The sequence below is a fragment of the Pipistrellus hanaki genome (assembly GCF_964339955.1).
Source record: "Pipistrellus hanaki genome assembly, chromosome: 7".
NCBI lineage: Eukaryota > Metazoa > Chordata > Mammalia > Chiroptera > Vespertilionidae > Pipistrellus > Pipistrellus hanaki.
Genome location: NC_140509.1, coordinates 13,133,866 through 13,150,652, shown reverse-complemented (window position 1 = coordinate 13,150,652; position 16,787 = coordinate 13,133,866). Strand labels below are relative to the sequence as shown.

Below are 16,787 nucleotides of genomic sequence, written 5' to 3'. Positions count from 1 at the left end.
CTCAGTGACATTTACTATTTATCATATAACCCATACTTCTCTGATGGCAAGGGAGGGATAGAGCAGCTAAGGGAACTCAAAAGGAGCAAAACTGTATAAAACGGCATTTTCTTTATTTTGCATACTTTAATTTCAGAACAAAATAAAAAAAAAACACAATACATAACACATCCAAAACTGTCAAATATGAGGAAAGGGCTTGAGGCCATTGTAACCTGTCTTAGGGAAAGACAGGAGGAGAAAGCCACTAAACGTCAGAGGAAATCAGGTGGGCTACGGCCACGCAGGGCTGCGGGGGGAGCCATGAAGACTACACAGAGGACTCAAGATCTGCAGATAGAAACTCCTAGTCTACTTCTTCCATGCGAGAGGCATCCTCGTCGCCCTCAAGAGGGGGGATCTCATCAGGAACAGCAGCACTGGGTTCTTCAGCCGTCACTTCATCTTCATCAATGCCTGAAGTGGGAAAGAACATCACGAGATTTGACCCAAGTAGCACCCAAGTCAAACCTGTCCATATAAGAGCAGTTCCTTAACAGGGGTACTCACCTAGGCCTAGCTTGATCATGCGGTAGATGCGGTTGGAGTGGGTCTGGGGATCCTCAAGTGAGAAGCCAGAAGAGAGCAGTGCAGTTTCAAACAGCAACACCACAAGGTCCTTGACAGCTTTGTCATTCTTGTCTGCCTCTGCTTTCTGGCGGAGAGTCTCCACAATGGGGTGGTCAGGGTTGATCTCCAGGTGCTTTTTGGCCATCATGTAGCCCATTGTAGAGTTATCCCTAAGTGCCTGGGCTTTCATGATGCGCTCCATGTTAGCTGTCCAGCCGTAGGTGCTTGTCACAATGCAGCAGGGTGAAGACACAAGCCTATTGGAGATTGTCACCTACAGGCAGTCACAAAAACCTTGAGTTTATATTAAATTTTAAGGTAAAAAGTTTTATTAGAAGAAAAAAAAATGCTCAATCTTTGCCAAATTTTAAGGTAACAGCAACCTTAAACCTGCTTGCTTAAGAGAGCAAGAGGTTAGATGACTAAATTAGGTTGCTTAAAATCACTCATTGTGTAGCAACACAAGATTCTGAGGGAAAACAGCCTTAAAGGCATTTGTTACAAAATACATCAGTCCCAGAATTGCTTACCTTCTCAACCTTCTTATCCAAGATTTCTTTCATAAGTTTGCAGAGGTTCTCAAACTTGGCCTTGCTCTCTTCCATCTTCTTTTTCTCCTCTTCATCCTCAGGTAGCTCCAGGCCCTCCTTGGTAACTGAGACCAAGCTTTTCCCATCAAACTCCTTGAGCTGCTGCACACAGTACTCATCGATAGGCTCTGTCATGTACACCACCTCGAAGCCCCGCTTCCGCACTCGCTCCACAAAAGCAGAGTTAGCAACTTGCTCTTTGCTCTCACCTGTAGGGTTATTACTTAATGTGAGTCAAAGATCAAAACACTTCATACCAGGTTCCTCAGCCTCCCCTAAATGACACCCCCCCCCCCCCCCCAATCCCTACACCTCTACTCAGGAGGCCCTCGGGTAGACCTAGGCTCCAACGCACCAGTGATATAATAGATGGATTTCTGGGTGTCCTTCATGCGGGAGACATATTCTGAGAGAGAAGTCATTTCATCTCCAGACTGGGAGGTGTGATAGCGCAAAAGCTCAGAAAGGCGTCGCCGATTAGTTGAGTCCTCGTGGATTCCAAGCTTTAAGGGTGGAAAGAAAAACAACAATCTCACTTGAAGATAACCTCTTACTCTCTATGTGAATGAAAAACACACCACATGGTAATTATAAACAATGTAAGCATTTGCTGCCTCTTTACCTTTAGGTTTTTAGAGAACGCCTCGTAGAATTTCTTATAGTTCTCCTTGTCTTCTGCCAGCTCAGAGAAGAGCTCAAGGCACTTCTTAACAATATTTTTACGAATGACCTTCAAGATTTTACTCTGCTGGAGCATTTCTCGGGAAATGTTCAGGGGCAGATCCTCAGAGTCCACCACACCTCGGATAAAGTCTACAATCACAAAGTAAAGAAAGCTCAATAAATTTTTTAAAAAAGCAGATCACATTTTTCCCCTCACTGAATCTTCACTTGCTGTTTCAGAGAATCCTTAATTATCTAAGGTAAGGCCTAGCCAGTGGATAGTACTGTGGGCCTTTGGACTGAATGAAGGGTTCCAGGTTCCATTCCAGTCAAGGGCACATGCCTGGGTTATGGGCTTAATCCCCAGTGGGGGGTGTGCAGGAAGACAGCCTATCAATGATTCACATCATTGATGTTTTATCTCTCTCCCCCCTCTTCCTTCCTCTCTGAAATAAACAAAAACATATTTGAAGATATATTTAGTCCCTCTGAAAATGCTGAAGGCCTTACAGGACTTACCCAACTAACACATTAGAGCAAGAGGATACTCACTGAGATACTCTGGTATCAACTCATCACAGCTGTCCATTATGAACACACGGCGGACATAGAGTTTGATGTTGTTCTTCTTCTTCTTGTTCTCAAAGAGGTCAAAGGGAGCACGACGGGGGATGAACAGCAATGCCCTGAATTCCAACTGACCCTCTACAGAGAAGTGCTGAAATTTGAGACAAGCAACAGTACATTTCAAGGTTAAGCATAAACTTTAGACCCAACACCATCTTTCCTAGGCACTAGAGCAGGGGTCCTCAAACTTTTTAAAGTGGGGCCAGATCACAGTCCCTCAGAGAGCTGGAGGGCCGGACTATATGAACTAATTCCTACTGTAACACCTCGGCTGCGCTCACTGCCCAAAAAACCTGGCGGGCAGATCAGACTCCTCTGCGGGCCGCAGTTTGAAGACCCCTGCACTAGAGTATACTGACAGGGCAGCTGTTAAGAAAATTAAGCCCTAATATCCTAAATGAATCTAGAGAATAGTCAGGTCCAAACCCAAGATGTGTAAGGTTACCATGGATACAAAGAGAGGTCACTGAAAAGGATGCAATTTCTCCACCCTAGTAGTGTCACAAGTAAACTCATGTTGGGCCTTGACATTCAGTTCACAGCTACCAACAAGTTGGGCAAGTTTCATTTGTCTAATTATCAGCCACACCCTTCTACCTGCTCCGCCTATTGAGCCAGCATACAGGGTTTCCTCACCTTGACTGCCAAGTGGTCTTCCCAGTCATTGGTAAGGCTCTTATAGAACTCTCCATATTCCTCCTGGGTGATGTCATCAGGGTTTCTGGTCCAGATGGGCTTGGTCTTGTTCAGTTCTTCATGATCAATGTACTTCTCCTTTATCTTCTTCGTTTTCTTTTTCTTATCCTTAGCACTATCATCCTCCTCATCTGAGCCCACATCTTCAATCTTGGGTTTCTCCTCATCATCTTTATCTTCCTCTTCCTTCTCCCCTTTCTCTTCCTCTGCTTCATCATCACTGATTTCTTTCTCTCGTTCCTTCTCCAACTGAAAGTACAAAAGACAATAGGTTAGGGGACAGAACACCAGGGAAAAGGGAGGGAAATATGCACCTTGCATGTGAGGGTTTTCAGCCCATACTCACATAAAGAGTGATGGGATAACCAATGAACTGAGAGTGCTTCTTCACCACTTCTTTGACCCGCCTCTCTTCCAAGTACTCTGTCTGGTCTTCTTTAAGGTGGAGGATCACTTTGGTGCCCCGGCCAATGGGCTCACCTAGAAAAAGGCAATCACAATGGAGTACAGAGGAAACGAAACTAAACGCAGAAGGGTAGTGAAAGGTAACTGCTTTACAGATTGGATACTCTAGTAACGCTTTCCCCAGAATGCTAACCCAGTAACCTTTATAGGAAAGCCAACCTACCATGGTCAGCCCGCACAGTGAAGGAGCCCCCGGCGGAAGACTCCCAGGCATACTGCTCATCATCATTGTGCTTTGTGATCACAACCACTTTCTCTGCCACCAGGTAGGCAGAATAAAAGCCAACACCAAACTGTCCAATCATGGAGATGTCTGCACCAGCCTGCCAAAACGTTTTTAAAAAGTCAGTTTTGAAAAATAGCAAACCAAAGACCATGGATAAAAATACAAACGACATGCGCCTAGCTGAAATACCACATACCTGAAGAGCCTCCATAAATGCTTTTGTACCAGACTTGGCAATGGTTCCCAGATTATTTATGAGATCAGCTTTGGTCATGCCAATGCCTGTGTCCACCAGAGTGAGGGTACGTTCCTGGGGGTTGGGGATGATGTCAATTTTCAGCTCTTTACCACTGTCCAACTTGGAAGGGTCAGTCAGGCTCTCATAGCGTATCTTGTCCAAGGCCTGCAAACACAAATTACAATTTATACAATTCCATCTCTTCACCTAAGAAAAAAACAAACACATTTTCCCTGTTTTTTACTCCCACATAGCCCTAATTCTGATAACCCTTAACTTGAGGTTTAAAAACCGAATGCAGCCAGGACCGGTTTGGCTCAGTGGATAGAGCGTCGGCCTGCGGACTGAAAGGTCCAGGGTTCGATTCCGGGCAAGGGCATGTACCTTGGTTGCGGGTGTGCAAGAGGCAGCTGATCGATGATTCTCTCTCATCGATGTTTCTAACTCTCTATCTCTCTCTTCCTCTCTGTGAAAAATCAATAAAATATATTAAAAAAACAAAAAACCGAATGCAGCCCTGGCCAGTGTGGCTCAGTTGGAGTGTTGCTCCATACACGAGAGATTGTGATTCTATGTTCTCTCTCACATAGATGTTTTTCCTCTCGCCCCTGCTTTCTCTAATATCAATAAGCATGTCCTGGGCGAAGATTAAGTAAAAAGATATACAGGTGGGTACAATATCCCATCTATCCATGGAGCAAAGACGAATGTTTTTATAATGCTAGGTTTATTCCCTTCAATAGTAGACCCCACAAAATACCACCCCCACCGAAGACGCCTCAAGCACTCACATCAGAAGCATTACTGATCAACTCTCGAAGGAAAATTTCCTTGTTGGAGTAGAAAGTATTGATGATGAGAGACATTAGTTGAGCAATTTCTGCCTGAAAGGCAAAAGTCTCCACCTCCTCCTCTCCATGGTGCACCACTTCCTCCGGCATCTAAAACAATAATTACGAAAGAGAGTGACCGCCCGAATTGAAGACTCAAGTTCACCCCAATCACAATGGAAGCATGGAACAAGTTACTTCAAACTGCTTTGCGCTGGGTACTATCAATTTACGAGCACTTTAGGGGCCTTTTCCTCAAAGATTTCAGGCTGCAAGGTTAGTCGGGAACCAACTGACGGGAGAAAGCTGACCTGGTCCTAAACAGAACACAAGGTCAGGTTTCTGGAGGCCAAACCACTGAGTGGTCCACGGACCAAAAGCTTCAACATCGCCTGGCAGCTTGTTAGCCATGCAGAATACTGGCCCCAACTCACGTGTCTCCAATAAGAATCCCAGGGAACCCAGGTGCATATTTAAATGGTGGAAATCACTGACTATCAGTTTTATTAGCTTTTCTGGTACCAGATTGGGAGGGGGGAAAAACCCCAAGGTCACTAGTTTCACATTAAACGGCAAGGATCTGAAACTGCTCCCCCGTTAGGTATGCGTTACCTCCCCGGGTAGGGGAGGGTAACCTGAGATCCCGGGGGGCTATTAAAACAAAGAACCAATAAAGCAAAAAAAAAGAAAAAAAACCCAACTACTACTCAATCTTAACCTTTCCGCACACGTGACTGAAATGTCGGGCCAAACCAAATACAGCCAAGATGGTGGCCTGGGTCCGCCAGGCCGACCCTCTCCTCGCTGATGGACAACCGTCGCCTGGGAACACACGAGGAGGAGGGGGCGCCACTGCGCAGCCTCCCTACGCGCCCGAGCATCCGGGCACCTGGGCGGGGCGTTGGGCTCCAGAAGCTTCCAGAACAATCTCAGCTCTCAGGGAGCGGAGCCCATGAATATCCCAGGGCCCGCCCCTCCCCTCCTCCTCCATCCGGACTGCAGGAAAGATCTGGAAGGACGCTAGGCCAATGGAGGCCTAGAGCGTTCCTAGCCGCCGACACTCACGCACTTTTTTGGGAAACGCGTCCGACGGGAGCGGTGGCCCCGCCAGGACATAAGCGGGCCATGCTGAGTCACCCCGGGTGCGCACACCCACCGCCATCCCGCAGACCCTCCGGAGCCCGCGGCCGCGTCCGGAAATGGAGGGGAAAGATGGCAGCGCCCCAGGCCGGCGCGGCCACCACGTGCAGCTGCCCACTAGCCCCGGCCTCCTCTGCGGCCCACCGCGGCCGGGGCTAGTCGCCGAATGGGGGTCTATGTGTGTGCGGGGGGAACCCCGCCGCCTAAACACAGAAGGAAAAAAGCGAGCTGCAATGGGGAGCCCACGTCCACCCCACCTCCAAGACAACGAAACCTGGGCTTTGGGGAAAATAAACGAAAGCAACCCTAACGGGCTCTCAAGACGGGAAAGCCTTCGGGAGCGGGCTGCGGCTTTACCTTGGAAGGAAAGAGACCCAAGCACACGAGAGACTGTCTTCGGCTCCCAAACCGCAAGCTGCGTGCGCGCCGGGATGACTCAAGAGAGGGGCTGTGCGCCCCCAACCGCCCTATATAGGGCGAAGCACACCCAGCTCCCCGCCCACGGATCCCTCCGCCTTATAGGAGAACGTCCGCCCACCCGCCCCGCACCTGCCGCCGCCCGCCCGCCGTGACGTCATGGCCCAAAGAGGCGAGGGCCGGCCTCGCTCGGGGCACCCGGATCGGAGGCACTCGTTTATGTGGCTCCATCTCCGCTCTTCCAGGCAGGACTCCACCCGGCGGAGAGATTGGGGATGCTCAGGTTACATAAGCAGTGGACACAGGAGCCAGGCCCTCTCTGACCGCCCTAAAAACCTGTGGGTCAGGCGCCTCCATGTATGAGTCCCAGTCTCGTGGGACGCTTAAAAAAGGGGGATGGGGAGGCGACCTTCCTATAAACTACCCTAAACATTCCTACACCCCGTGAGGGTAAGGGACCGTGCGGAAAGCTCGAGGAAGGGCCGGCCAGCCAGCCTTTCGCCGCGGGGCGTGACTTCGGCTGGCGGTGGTCACCGGCCTGGGCTCGGGGGGAGGAAGAGGGACTCTTTTTCCGCGTGCGGCGGAAGGAGCAACGGCGGCAGTGCTGCGACATTTCCAGCATTTTCCAGACCCGACTCGGCGATTCCGCCCCCCCGAGGCCCCGCCCTCCGCCCCGAGGCCCCGCCCCTCCCGCTGCGGCCTGGGCCGCGTCTGCGCGGCGGCTCCGCCCCGCGCCGGGGTCCGGAGGCCGAGCGTCCCCCCAAGCCCCTGGGTTCCAGGGAGCAGCCGGCGGACCCTCTTCGCCGCTCGCCGGGCCAGCCCGCCTCGCTCTTCGCGGGGCGGGACGGGCGTAAGGCTAACGAGGCCCCTTCCTCTGCCCGCCCATCACGCAGTGTCAGGCTCCGCGGGCGCCGCCTGCTTGGAGCGGAGACCGGGAACTGGTCGTACCGGAGGGACCCTCCCCGGCTCGGCTGCACCAGAGCCGGCAATCGTCCTGTGTGAGCACATGGAGCTGTGTCTCAGCTGGTTTCTTTCTTTTCGTCGTCGTCTCTCTGCGGCTGCTCGGAGCTGGGCAGAGCAGGTGGCAGGGCCTCTGGGAGGCCTCCTGAAGGGGCTGCTGGAGCGTGCCCGCTGCAGGGGCCACCGCCAATGGCTTTCTTCCTTCCGCGGTGGCGCCTGAGCCGGCCCTGCGCCTGCCCAGCAGCTGCGAGCCGCCAGCCCTCTCCGTTGGGTCTGATCAAATACTCAATCAACAACCGCTCCCCTGGGAACTGACCTTTAGATCTCATCAACATTCCCTTTCCCTTAGGGGCTTAGTCACAAGGAACAACAGCAGCCTGTAATTATTGGAATCGAGAGTCTAGACCACATTCCACTTGGGAAGACCATTATGCTTCTCCTCCAGACCTTCCTAAGCTCTGGGCCCACTCAGAGAATTCACCAAAAAAGCCCACCTGGAGTCCTTTAAAAATCTCTGACTCCCTGTCCCTGGGTGTCGGCGTCGTTTTGGGGTTCAACCCATCTGGTTTTCCAGATGACCTAATCTATAATAAAAGTGTTATATGCTAGTTAGACCAGACTACCGGACGACCTTTTGGACAAAATCGGGGCTGTGAGGGCCGAGCTCCTTGCATGAATTTTTGCATCAGACCTGTAATAAATTTATAGTTCTTTACCCACTTCAGCCTCGTGTGCAACCCTAACACTCTCCAGGCTCTGTCATTGTCATGCCCTCCAGCTGACAAGCTGTCCTTAACCTTTCCAAGGCCTCTTGTTGGAAGCCGGCAGGACCCACTGCCCTCTAGAAGAGCATGGCCACTCCCTGCTCTGAAGAAGTCCATCAAACTCTCCTCCGCCACTCTGTCCGGCCCTGGAATGCTGGGGAGGGCTTCCCCACTGCCACCTGCAGCCCTTCACTCGCCTTGGTGCCCAGTCTTCCCTTCTTCATGTTTTCTGTGTTCATGTGTTGCATTCTAAAGAACAAAGGACCCTTGCTTTCCTTGCACCACACCTCAAATCTCATCACTCCTGCCACCACCACCCCAATTTCATCTCTGTCATTATGGTCTGTGAGCAGCCCAGGATTGAGAGATGTCAATGAGTGTGGGAAGGGGCATGGTGCTGCGCCAGCTGTTTCTTTTTTTGTTTTTTTAAATAAGTTTTTGTAATTTTTTTCTTATTGATTTCAGAGAGGGAGAAAGAGAGAGAGAAACATCAATGATGAGAGAGAATCATTGATTGGCTGCCTCCTGCACGCCCCCTACTGGGGCTCAAGCCAGCAACCTAGACATGTGCCCATGTCTGGAATCAAACCATCAAACCTGAGACCTTCAGTCAACAGGCCCACGCTCTATCTACTAAGCAAAACCGGGCTAGGGCCAAGATGTTCTGTTTCTGATGGAAATCTCAAACTAGGAGCATCTTCCTCAACACACCCTCTCTCCCTCTGGGCAGAAGGGCCTAGCTACCATGTTTCCACAAAAATAAGACATTCTCCGAAAATAAGACCTAGCTCATGGAAAGATAAGATATCCCCTGAAAATAAGACCTAGCGCAACTTTGGGAGAAAAAATTAATATAAGTCACTGTCTTATTTTCGGGGAAACAAGGTAATTAAAAATCTGCCCCTTGCTGAAACCGGTTTGGCTCAGTGGATAGAGCATTGGCCTGCGGACTGAAAGGTCCCAGGTTCGATTCTGGTCAAGGGCATGTACATTGGTTGTGGGCACATCCCCAGTGGGGGGTATGCAGGAGGCAGCTGGTCGATGTTTCTCATCGACATTTCTAGCTCTCTATCCCTCTCCCTTCCTCTCTTTGGAAAATCAATAAAATATATTAAAAAAGAAAGAAAGAAAGAAAATTATTTTTTAAAAAATAATAAAATAAAAATAAAAATCTGCCCCTTGATCTAGCTGGTTCAGCTCAGTGGATAGAGCGTTGGCCTGCAGACTGAAGGGTCCCGGGTTAGGGTTAGGCCCTAGGGTTAGGATTCCAGTCAAGGGCACATGCCGGGTTGTGGGCTCGATCCCCAATAGAGGGCGTGCAGGAGGCAGCCGATCAATGATTCTCTCTCATCACTGATGTTTCTATCTCACTCTTCCTCTCTGAAATAAAAATGTATTTTAAAAAAATCTGCCCCTAGTTCACAAAGAGCCTTCACAGTATCTCAGAGTCCTGTGAAGAGGACAAAGTAAGTACATTTTGTGCACATTTTATGGACTGGAAAAGAAACGCTCCAGGGTGGGTCAGCTCAGAGCCTTTGCTCCACTAACGCCCTCACTCCCCGCTCCGGAAATGCAGTGGGAATGCTGTCTGCCCTCTCATGACCCCCGTCCACAGCAGAGCAGGAATCAGTCCTGTGGTCAGCGTCAGGACCGGGACTCCTCAGGGATTTCCTAGTGGGAAAATCTTAAACCTTGCACCAGCACAGGAATGCTGCCTTCTCTCTGGAAGCCTTCTGAGATGACTTCTCCCACTCACTGACACTCACTGTGAGCCTGGGGGTGCAGAGGCGCATAAGGACAGAGAGTCCTCGGCCCATGGGGGCTGCTGCAGGCTGAGGGTGAATCAGAGCAGCGTGGGAGAAGATAGATAGGCTCCTCAGCCTAAGGGAGGAGCAGGCGTAGGGCTATGGTTAGCCAGGCCACAGCATAGGTCTCCTCCCGGGAGAGAGGAAAGCATGGCGAGGCACAGGACCCCCTGAGGCAGACAGGAGGAGCTGAAAGTGGCCCTGCTGGCAGGGGTCAGGACACAGAGGGCCACAGATGCCAGGCTAAGGGGTTCTGGCCCTAACTTGGGGTGAGAGAAGCCACTGAAGGTTATTAAAGATGGCTTAAAACCCCCAGATTCCTGAACGCTATCCTCAGTAGCACTTGCAATGCTTGATGTTCCCAAGATACCCACTTTTCCTGGCTTCAAAGACCCAGCCCAGCCTTTCACTGTTGGAGGCCAGCCAGACGAAGTAAGACAAGCTGTCCCCTGCAGCTGATAGGCCTGTTGCTTGTTTTTGTATGGCCTGTGGGTAAGAATACTTTCTGCATTTTTTAATGGTTGGGGAAAGAATTTTTTTAAAGACATTTTGGCATGTGAAAAGTATCAACTTTGAATTTGTGTCCATGAAGTTTCACTGAAACACAGCCACACAGAACTCCCTTGTTTGCATGTTGTCTTGGACTGCTTTCATGCTGTGATGGCATGGTGGTGGTTGAGACAGAGACAATACGAGCTTACAAAGTCTAACATATTTACTCTTGCTGTGTCTGGTTTGGCTCAGTGGCTAGAGTGTCGGCTGTGTACTGAAAGGTCCCAGATTTGATTCCAGTCAAGGGCACATGCCCAGGTTGCGGGTTCGATCCCCATTAGGAGGCAGCCAATCAATGATGCTCATCATAGATGTTTCTATTTTTCTCTCCCTCTCCCTTCCTCTCTGAATTAAATATAATAATAATTATTATTATTATAAATATAAATGTTTACTCTTACCTTTTCCAGAAAAGGTTTGCAGACCCTTGATCTAGGTGAAGCTAGGTAAGGTATTGGAGGGAGCATAGAGATTCAGCCTGGGCAGAGGCCTCGTGCTGCCGTTCGGACTGGGAGCTGTAGTTGGGTAGCACCAATGCCTCTCAGGGGGTGGCCAGGGAGGCCATGGAGGGGCACTTTGATAAGGGGCAATGCATGAACAAAGCATCCAGGGGCATTGGGACCTCAAGAATAATTAATATACTTGTGGGAAGTAGCTCTGGATCCTTAATTTCTGGAACAAGCAGCTTCCCATGCTCAGCTCCTGCCTGATGTTTCAGTTCTGGGCCTTCCCAGTTCCACGGGGCGTACATCTCTGAATTTCACCTGAGCTGATGTTCTCACAAGCCAATAAATAGACTGGACGTTCGGATACATTAGACAATTGAGCATGGTCGTCCTGGGCTCTGTTTCTTTGCTTTAGCTTCTACATTCTGCTGGGACATGAGAGAGAGAGAGAGACTTGTTCCTCTTATTTATGCATTCTTTGGTGGGTTCTTAAATGTGCCCTGCTGGGGGCTGGAAACTGCAACCTTGGCCTGCAGATTGAAAGGTCCCAGGTTTGATTTCGGTCAAGGGCATGTACCTTGGTTGCTGGCACATCCCCAGTAGGGGGTGTGCAAGAGGCAGCTGATCAATGATTCTTTCTCATTGATGTTCCTCTCTATCCCTCTCCCTTTGTGTAAAAAATCAATAAAATATATATATATATATATATATATATATATATATATATTTAAATTTTTTAATATTATTCTTTAATTGTGCTGTAGACATACAACATGGGGTGCATAATACTGGCTCTTTTGTGTTTGAGACTGCTTTTGTAAGCAGAATGTGGAAAATATTTATAAATGCTTCATGTATGCTTGAGAACAACATACTATATTATTTTATCAGGTAAAGGTCTAAATATGTTAAATCTATTAAGTCAAACCAGATAATTGTGCTGTTCAAAACAAACAACAACAACAACAAAACAACAACACTTAGAAACTTCACCGGACATAGCTTGGAAAAAGGAGAGTCTGAAGTGGGGGAGATTGGACACGATGGGGAGAGGAGGGTAGTATACACCTTTTCTGGGATAGAAGGATAGAATGTGGGGGCTGAGAGGAGGGAAGGGGTGCCACTCTAGGTTGGAGGGGTCAGGAAGTCTGTTTTTGAGCAGGTTTTGGGGCACCAAGGAGAGAAATCCAGGAGGCAGAGGCTGTGGCTAAAGTCATGGGCTCTCAAGGAAGTGTGGTGAGAATAGAAATTGTGACCTAAACCATTCTGGAATTGTAAATGGAGTATTTCTGGTTTGCTCTATTAATACACATATGACTGTGTCTTGACTTTTCAAGGGTGTAATATCACTGGCCTAAGGAGTGTGACTCAGTCCTGCCCCTGTCAGCCCAGCCCCAAAAATGTGTCCTCTTCCTGCCATCATGCCCACCAGGGTCTCTTTTTGTCTTGGGTGTTGTCCAGTGTTCCAGGACCCCTTCGACGAAGAGTAAAACTTAACCCCCAATCAGTTCAGCCCAGAGCAGATTCCGGGCAGGGGAAGGTGCAGGAGGCACCACAAGCAACCCTGACCTACTTACCTGCTCCACCTGCCACCTGTTCGGCTCCACACAAGTCACCCCTCCGTGTGCAGGTCTGAGCTGACTGGATTTCTGCCCACAGGCCCACCTGCACCCGGATAAGATAAGGGTCTAGCGGTGCTCCTGGGAAGGACTGAGGTTAGGAGTCTGGAAGGACTTTGCTGGTTTCCACTGGGAAGGATGACATGGGGTTTAGGATTCTAGGACGCTTGGGATCCCTGGGGATGTGAAAAGAGACGATGACTCGGGAAGGTTTTGGAGGCGGGGGAGGGCAGCAAGCCTACTTTGTGGGCTGCAGGATCACATGAGGCCTTGTGTCTTCCCATCTCCCCACTGCCTGGGAACTCTCCCGTGTGTGTGTGCGTGTGTGTGTGTGTGTGTGTGTGTGTGTGTGAGAAAGAGATTAAGAGACGAGTGGCAGAGACATATTTATTTGGTGCTTTGCAGTTTACAAGACATTTTCCATCTTTAACTGATTCAACCTTGATTTTCTGGAGTAAAATGGGCATAGCGATAGTTGGCATTTCAGAAGGTTATTGAGAGATTGTAGGAGATAAGGTATGATTAAAACAGTGAACGGAAGGGGGTTGAGGAGCAATGGGGCAATAAGGACACATAGATATACCTTAATCAATAAAGAAAAAATAAATAAAATAAAATTAAAAAAAAGACAGCAGAGTGATAGGAGAAAGCAATAGTTACTATCTCAAAGGAGTTTCTCCACTGGAGAGGGAGTGTGACTGCCCCAGCTTTACAGATGAGTGTATGTGCCTGGCTCAAGGTCACCCAGACTTGGGGGGCAGTGAATGGAGTAGGCCCGATGACCGTCTGGTCTGCTTGGCCAGGGGTCAGATGCGGGGGCCACTGAGCTCCGGCCAGGGGGCGCGAAGACCGGTGACGTCACCCCGCGGGGCGGGGCTGAGCGGGACCCCGGCTCTGGCCCTGCTGTCCCGCGTCAGGCCTGGACCCAAGTGGTGATTCGAATTGGGTAGGGGAAACGAGGCCTGGTTCTGGAAGCTTCCTGGAGCTGGAGGTGCGGGGATGGAGAACTAGCGGCGCGTGGGGAGGAGCGGGGAGCCGCTTAGGTGGGCGGCGGGGAGCGCCCCCCTGAGGCCAGCCTAGCACTTGGGCCCTCGCTCTGAGTCCAGGCTCTCCCCAGACCCCCTCCATTCCCTTAGCAAGGCCACAGGCACATCGCCTGTCTTAAAAGTTTTAATATTGATTTTAGAGAGGAAGGGAAAGCGGTAGAAACATCGGTCCTGCTGCCTCCTGCGCGCCCCCTACTGGAGATCAAGCCCACAAACCGGGCATGTGCTCTGGCCTGGAATCCAACCGGTGAACTGTTGGTCCATGGGTCCACGCTCACCCGGAGCCACAGGGGCCTGTCACCCCCTTTTAGGAACAAGGAGCTGGGTCACAGAGGATAAGTGATTTGTCCAGGGTCCCACGGCTGGCACCTGGCAGCCCGGGGCACCCCACCGCGCCACAGAAAGGCCTGGGAGAAGGCGCTGCCACAGGCAGATGCTCCACATTCGTGGGGTCCTGCTGACTCATTGAGCACTCGCCCTGCAGTCTGGAGCCAGAATGCCAGCTGGCTCGTGGACAGGGGGCACCAGGCCGGCCAAGGCTTCAGAGGGCTCAGTGAGCACCTCCTCTCAGAGGGGACCCAGTAGTAAGCCAGGCCACGTGGACAGAGAGCCCAGCTAGGACACAGGCCGCTGGTGGGGGTGGGGGGCGTGAGCTCCGCCTGTCTGAGGTGCACGTCACCACACTCACTGCCAACATGCCTCAGGAACCAGACGGGCCTCCCTGCCAGCCCGGCCTCCCTCTCAGATCCGCTGTCTGGCTGACCGCCCTCAGACCTCCACTCTCCCAGGCTCGAGATGTTTCTTTCAGGCAGGGCCTGCTGGCCAGAGAGCAGGGCTCTCTTTAAAGTGACTGCATTTCTTGCCGAAACCGGTTTAGCTCAGTGGATAGAGGTTGCCCTTCGGACTGAAAGGTCCCAGGTTCGATTCCAGTCAAGGGCATGTACCTTGGTTGCAAGCACATCCCCAGTGGGGAGTGTGCAGGAGACAGCTGGTCGATGTTTCTCTCTCATTGATGTTTCTAACTCTCTATCCCTCTACCTTACTCTCTGTAAAAAATCAATATATATATAGTGACTGCATTTCTCTACATCCATTTTGGATCACAGTCATAGTTTAACATTCTAATAATTGGTTCCCAGTAATTGTTTCCCCACCTCATTATACTGCCCTCACCATCCTCTTTCCATAGAACAGATACATTCATCAGTTGTACCCGAGGCTGACTGCTCATTTTAAAAATATACTTTATTGATTTTTTACAGAGAGGAAGGGAGAGGGAGAGAGTTAGAAACGTCAATGAGAGAAACATCGATCAGCTGCCTCTTGAACACCCCCTACCGGGGATGTGCCCACAACCAACGTACATGCCCTTGGCCAGAATCAAACCTGGGACCTTTCAGTCCGCAGACCGACGCTCTACCACTGAGCCAAACCGGTTTTGGCCTGACTGCTCATTTTACTGGAAGTCCTGGCTTTTTGAAATTTTAAAGCCCCCCTTCCTCCCTCCCCATTTCACCATGTAAGATTAAACTAGAGGGAAATTTCTGTGTTGGGATGGCGGTCACCGGAGGGCGGACAGCAGCTGAATGCAGACTGATACCCCTGGCAGAAATGCCACCTGGAAGGGGAGGACCAGCACAAGCCGCGGCAGAATCAGGAATACCTGGCCAATTCTCACGCTCGGACCTCCCCCCCTCACAGGAAGCAACGTTCGGGGAGGAAAGTGATGAGGCCCGATGAAGTCCACAGGCGGGACGGGAGCTGGGAGGAGGAGAGGGAAATCTGTAATACTTTCAACAAAGATAATAAAATTTAAAAAAATGTTTTTAATCCCACGGTGTTGCGTGCAGAGCGCCCCCTTGTGGTAGGATCCATCACTGCAGTTGAGCAGGCAGGAGACCTGGGAGTTGCTTTTTCTAATTCCTGCTCCACTGTTTTTGGGGTGAAAACACTGAGGTCAGGAGAATGGAAATGAGTGACAAGGCAAACTTTCTGTCATTTGCATTAGAAAACCTCCTGCTCTCCTGGGAGGAGACTGAGACAGCATTTTTCGGGAAAAATATTCTGGTAATTTTCATCAACATCAACATAAGTACCTGCAGAGGAAAACGCCTCACCTAAAGATCTTTTCCTTTTTTTTTTTTTTTAAATATATTTTATTGATTTTTTACAGAGCGTAATAGGGGGATAGAGTTAGAAACATCGATGAGAATCATCGATCAGCTGCCTCCTGCACACCCCCCACTGGGGATGTGCCTGCAACCAAGATAAGTGACCTTGACCAGAATCGAACCCGGGATCCTTCACTCCGCAGGCCAAAGCTCTATCCACTAAGCTAAACCGGTTTCGGCTAAAGGTCTTTTCCTCAGCTGGGCTTGAGGAGCCTACTTAATGCCCGTCTCTACCCCGTGGGCACAGGCAGTGAAGTGAGCGCTCCCCCCAGCTGGAGTCAGGTGGTGTGGAGACCGCGTGAGAGGAACAAGCAGATGCACGCAGCAAACATTTTTTTAATACCTCTGGGAGCCAGGCCTGCACTTTAATAGAGGACTCTAACCTGAAAAACATGACAGTCCGGTAGCGGGCTAAGATAAGAACACGATAAAAGACACGTTGCACCCTGGCTGGTTTGGCTCGGTGGACAGAGCGCTGGCCTGCGGACGGAAGGGCCCCAGGTTCTGTTCCAGTCGGGGGCACATCCCCAGGTTGTGGGCTCGATCCCCAGTGTGGGGTGTGCAGGAGGCAGCCGAGCAAAGATTCTCTCTCATCACTGATGTTTCCATCTCTCCCTTTCTCTTTCTCCCTGAACTAAAAACAAAACAAATTTTTTAAAGATATGTTGCAAAATTACGACAGCCCTGAGGTGAGGAAGGAGTGACACAATCTGGCTGCTGCTGCTGGTGGTGGAAGATCTGGACATGCTTGGCACGCTCCTGGGGGAGGGACCGGCACATAACGAAACTTGTTTTCAGATCGTCCTGTGGCCACGTGTGGACTGGGTGTGAAGGAGACCTGGGCAGGAGCCCTGAAGGGCCAGGCGCGAGGCGGGGGAGGGGACTCAGGGAACAAACAGGGCGCCCCAAACGGCTGCTGGCGC

At 50.4% G+C, this 16,787-nt stretch overlaps 1 protein-coding gene across 1 annotated transcript; it reads right to left on the bottom strand.

Annotated features, from left to right (window-relative positions):
* Positions 1–96: 96 nt before the first annotated feature.
* Positions 97–7,312, bottom strand: HSP90AB1 (heat shock protein 90 alpha family class B member 1). Its single transcript, XM_084889766.1, has 13 exons — positions 7,309–7,312; positions 6,442–6,507; positions 4,906–5,055; positions 4,073–4,279; positions 3,814–3,973; positions 3,532–3,665; positions 3,126–3,434; positions 2,415–2,580; positions 1,822–2,012; positions 1,555–1,702; positions 1,140–1,408; positions 550–883; positions 97–456 (listed from the first exon to the last, which is right to left on the bottom strand). Exons 3-13 carry the CDS (start codon positions 5,053–5,055, stop codon positions 347–349), a joined length of 2,178 nt encoding a protein of 725 aa, XP_084745892.1. The 5' UTR covers positions 6,442–6,507; positions 7,309–7,312; the 3' UTR covers positions 97–346.
* Between the last annotated feature and the right edge of the window lie 9,475 nt (positions 7,313–16,787).